A 4,644-nucleotide genomic window follows, 5' to 3' on the forward strand; every position below is an offset into this window, starting at 1 on the left:
CCATGTGGTCGGTGAGTGCGGGGCTGCCCCTCTGCTCCCCGGCGAGGCGGCGGCCCCGTGTGCCGCGGGCGGGGCCGGCACTGGGCAGGGCTGTCCCTGCTCACCTCTAAACACGGGAGGGCACAACCCGCCCGGCGGGGCATCTCCCCGGGCTGTGCCGGGGCCAGACCCCCGGCAGGGTCCCCACGTGTCCCCTGCCCACCCCCGCCAGGCTCGGAGATGATCGAGACCCAGGAGGACATTTACGTGGGCTCCATCGAGACGGACCGCGGGGTGCGGGAGCAGGTTCGCTTCTACGACACGCGGGGGCTGCGGGACGGGCTGGAGCTGCCCAAGCACTGCTTCTCCTGCACCGACGGCTACGTGCTGGTCTACAGCACCGACAGCAAGGAGTCCTTCAAGCGCGTGGAGCTGCTCAAGAAGGAGATCGACAAGTCCAAGGACAAGAAGGAGGTGAGTCCCCCGGGGGCAGGGGCTGCAGAGTGAGGTCTGCTCCCCTTGGCAGGTTCTCACCTTTGCTCCAGCTTGTCTCAAGACGGTTATGGGTCCCTGGTCTGTGAGACTCAGCTGTCATGGGCTCTGTCCTGGGATGCTCTCTGAGGCTACGGGTGCTCGACAGCCCGTTCCACTTGGGAGCTGCTTTGAGACACACAGACCACAAGAGGGGGGCAAGGGAGCACTGGGACCGTGGGGTTTCAAAAGGTCTCGACATGGAGGGGGGATCAGTGGCAGAGCTGGGTCCAGCCCCAAGGGTGTCTGGGCAGAGCCAGGCAGCCCTGCAGTGCTGCCACTGTTACCTTCAGGGGCCCTTCTCACCCTTTTGGAACAGGTCACCATCGTGGTTTTGGGCAACAAGTGTGACCTGCAGGAGCAGCGCCGGGTGGACCATGAGGCAGCCCAGCACTGGGCCAAGGGCGAGAAGGTGAAGCTGTGGGAGGTTTCGGTGGCCGACCGGCGCTCGCTGATCGAGCCCTTCATCTACCTGGCCAGCAAGATGACGCAGCCCCAGAGCAAGTCTGCGTTCCCCCTGAGCCGCAAGAACAAGGGCAGCGGATCCATGGATGGCTGAGCCTTCTTCCCCTTCCCTTCCATTGCCACCTCCTCTTCCTCACCTCCCTGCTTCCCTCGCACACACCCCTCCTGCTGAGCCTGTCTGGTGTCACGGAGCCTGCGGGAAGCAGGTGGCAGGAAGAACAGTTGTCCCAGGGCTGGGAATGGTCCTTGAGGATGAGAGAGGCAGTGGGCCAGGGACCACCCTTCTCCCTGCCTGGCCTCTGCACTGTCAAGGTGCTGCAGGAAGGCCGGGATTCACCCAGTGACCCCTCTGCTCTCGGGTGCAGGCTGGGAGGGGGCAGCAGAGGCACAGGCTGGCCAGCTCTGCAGCTGGGCTAGAGGGAAGAACACTCTCTCTCTTTTCTATTTCCTGATACCATGTGGGAAGAGCCCCTTTGCTGGCCCTGCCTCCAGACGAGCAGCTCTCCCAGCCCTACCCCAGCTGGCTCTGTGCTGCAGCTCCTTAGCTAGCAGTGCCCACTGCTCCTTTATGCACAGGAATGCCTAGGGTAGGGCAGGTGCTGTTTATGCATCCTGCCCCAGGGAATGCCTAGAGTAGGGCAGGTGCTGTTCCTGAGTGCAGGATGCCCAAATCCACCAATCCAGCCCCGCTCTTCTGGGTGCAGACTCAGCCATGACCTCGGAGCAACTGGGACTGTGCTTACCCTGCACACCTGGATCCCTGGAGGAGCTGGGACTATGCTTACCCTGCACACCCGGATGCTTCAGGCTGCAGCAGCTCTCCCTGCCCACCTGTCACGGTGCTGCCTTCTCTCAGAACTACCATAAAACCAAGGCACAGGTGTCCCAGTCCTGTCTAGCAACACCAGTTCCCTTCAGGTAGTCTGGATGTAGGAAAAGAGATGACAAAAAGACCTGGCCTGTTTATATTTGTTCCTTTTATTTACTGAGTAACACAATAAAGCGATGAGATTCGATTATCAAAATATTTTCCTTTTTTTTTTTTTTTCCCAACAGTTATAGTACATCAAAAAAATATACAATGAACATTACAGGAGGGTACTGGCCAAGTCCCTAGAGTCTGGAGATTCCATTTGGGGTTGGTTTTTTTTTTTTTGTTGGTTTTTTTTTTAAATCAAACTTCACATCACTCCAAGGTTATTTACAGAGGGGCACATGTTACCGAGCGCTATGGACTATCCCTACTCCTAGTACAGCATGTGCTAAGTCAAAGGCAGTAAATGCTTTGGAGAGCAGGAGGGGGATTTGGCAGGGGGGATGCTGTAATGGGGGGTTCTTACGCAGCTCGTTGCAGTATTATTGTTACTAGAAGGAATGGCTTTCTCAGGGTTAAAGTGCCAAGTACAGGAGTGTCTCAGGACTCCACTGGTGAGGGGTGACGGAGCAGCCGCAGCTCCAGCACAGGCTTTTTGGAACAAACTGGAGGGGAACAGGCCCAGCGGTGCCACGCGGCTCTGGAGGCCGGAGCCTGGCTGCTCCTGGCTCCCCGTGCTCCTGAGGCGCTGGGCATGGCACAGGAGGGACACGGAGCAGGACAGGACCTGTTCTTCTGCCACCGCCGGGCTGGGGGTGACCCTGAGGGCCTGGGAAGGGCACAGTGAGCTGGGCGGGGGTGGTTGGAGCCGTGCTGGCCATGGGCTGGTTGGCACTGTGGCACAGGGGACTGGGGTCACGTCCCTCCTGCCGCTGGGGGCCCCACCAGTGCAGGCTCCTGTCCCCTGGGACTCAGGATCCCCACGTGTGCCCTGGGCTGTGGGACCATCTCCCTGTCCCTGGCAGAGCCTGCCTTCCCTCAGCTGCACTCCAAGCCACGTCTCCCATCACCACTCCAAGACCTTTCCATTGTCTCTACTCACGGCTACTCACTCTTCTCCCAGTGTCCTGTCTCCACTCTTCTCCTTCCCTGAGGCAGAGATGCCCTGGGCAGGTGAATCCATTCCCAGGGGCTCCATCACTCTCCTGTCTCTGGGGCAGGAGCACAGCGGTGGCTCCACGGTCAGTGCTACCCACAGGCCCTGCGGGTGTGTGGCTCCCTGTGCCCTGCTCCCTCCGGGCAGCTTTCCTTGCCCTTGCTGAGGCTCCAGCCCTGGGAAGCAGAAAAGTTTCAGCCACCAGAGTGGCTCATTGGCCGGTTCCTGTTCAGCTCCCCATGCCAGGACCCATCCTGAGCATCAGCAGAGCATGCTGGGCAAAATCCTCCTTAAATCCAGGTGCTGCTTATGGCCAAGACGTCGGATATGTGTGCTTGTGCGTGTGGATTCCCAGGTGCACACACCAACCTGCCTCTTCCCGAGGGCTGGGAGGGAACGTGGGCCACGGCAGAGGTCTGAGCCAGCATCTTGGGCTGAGGACGGGACAGAGCTCAGTGTTACGTTGGTTCTTCTGCTCCCACTGCTGCTCCCGACCGTACGGACACATCAGCACCAAAGGGAAACGCAGGTGGCTAACGCGGCGGGCGAGCTGCCCCCCTGGATTGCATAGATCGGGGTGGGGTGTTCCTCCAGTGAAAGGTCCGTTCGGGATGCAGCTCTCCTGCGTGTCTCCGTGTACAGCAGCGCGCCGGGCACCCGGAGTGCCGCAGGCACAGTCCCAGACCAGGTCATGGCTGGGCTGTCTGAGCACAGTGAAATGCAGAGCTACGGCCTTGGGGTCCCTCTGGAGCCCAGCATTCTGCAGGCTACAGGTGCCACCTGCTCCTTCGTACCTGATTGTCCGGGCTGCTAGGGACACCTCTGTTTTTGGGAATCATTCAGTAACTCCCTGGAAGCTCCTAACGGGGATGGGGTTGGAGGGCCGGGCACGGCGGGCGAGCAGCAGCGTTGCCTTTCACTGGAGAACCGAAAGTGCTTTAGGGACATTCACTCAGCCTCACAGCATCTCCCGGGAGGTAGGGGCAGGGCTGTCCCCATGGTGGGACAGAGGCAAGGAGAGGTGCCAAGCACAGGGTCACCTCCTCGGGGACCCAGCACCGGGCAGCCTGGCGCTCCCGGCCTCGCTGGGCGGGAGGGGGCCTGGCTCAGCCATATGCCCGTTGTGTGCTTCTGGGGCCAGGGCAGGGCCCGTGTGCTTTGGAGGGGGGAGGCACTGGCCCTGGGGTCAGCTATTGCTCTTGGAGTGAGGATACGGTCAGTGTGGCTGGTGCCTGCTGCCGCTGGGGCTCTTTGGCTGGTGGGATGTAGGGAGATGTGGGAACTGAGGGGCTGGTGGGTGGCACAGAAACCCCCAGCCAGCACAGGCAAGTGTGGGGCTGGCGAGGGCACAGCCAGCCCAGGCTGAGAGGGGAACTGCCACCTTCCCACCTGTGCTCCTACTCTCCCAGTAAGAGCTGGGCTGAGACTTCCCTCACAGTTCCCTTCCCATTGGGCTGGCAGGGACCAGAAGGATGCTCCTTCTCCCAGGGACCAGCCAGCTCCTCTCCTTCCAGTCTGGTAACTGAGAGGGTGATGAAGAAGCAGCCAGCAGGCCAAGGACAGGCAGGCCATGGCCATGAGACGGTCCTGCTGACTCAGGCACCGTCCTCTCCTGTGCACTGCCCAGCCGTGATGGGCTGCTCTGCCAAGCGGGGCCGGCGCGGGCCGGGGGAGCGGTGGGGATGCGTGGCAGGGCTGG

General features: G+C 61.1%; 2 protein-coding genes across 2 annotated transcripts in view; one reads left to right on the forward strand and one right to left on the reverse strand.

Annotated features, from left to right (window-relative positions):
- Nucleotide 1: 1 nt before the first annotated feature.
- NKIRAS2 (NFKB inhibitor interacting Ras like 2) lies at nt 2-2,000 on the forward strand (the record flags this gene model as incomplete). The annotated part of the gene is made up of 3 exons (XM_018084622.2): nt 2-11; nt 212-453; nt 830-2,000. Coding segments are annotated over 3 exons (492 nt in total), but the record flags the coding sequence as incomplete, so codon positions are not given.
- An 897-nt stretch (nt 2,001-2,897) lies between these two features.
- The window catches only part of ZNF385C (zinc finger protein 385C), a 38,543-nt gene continuing 36,796 nt past the window's right edge, over nt 2,898-4,644 (reverse strand). The window contains exon 9 of the mRNA XM_029964448.1: nt 2,898-3,000. Within this exon, the coding sequence (XP_029820308.1) occupies nt 2,898-3,000 (103 nt within the window). The remainder of the gene's footprint in view (nt 3,001-4,644) is intronic.

The sequence above is a fragment of the Manacus vitellinus genome, unplaced genomic scaffold (assembly GCF_001715985.3).
Source record: "Manacus vitellinus isolate BGI_N305 unplaced genomic scaffold, ASM171598v3 scaffold_72_pilon, whole genome shotgun sequence".
Taxonomy (NCBI): Eukaryota; Metazoa; Chordata; class Aves; order Passeriformes; family Pipridae; genus Manacus; species Manacus vitellinus.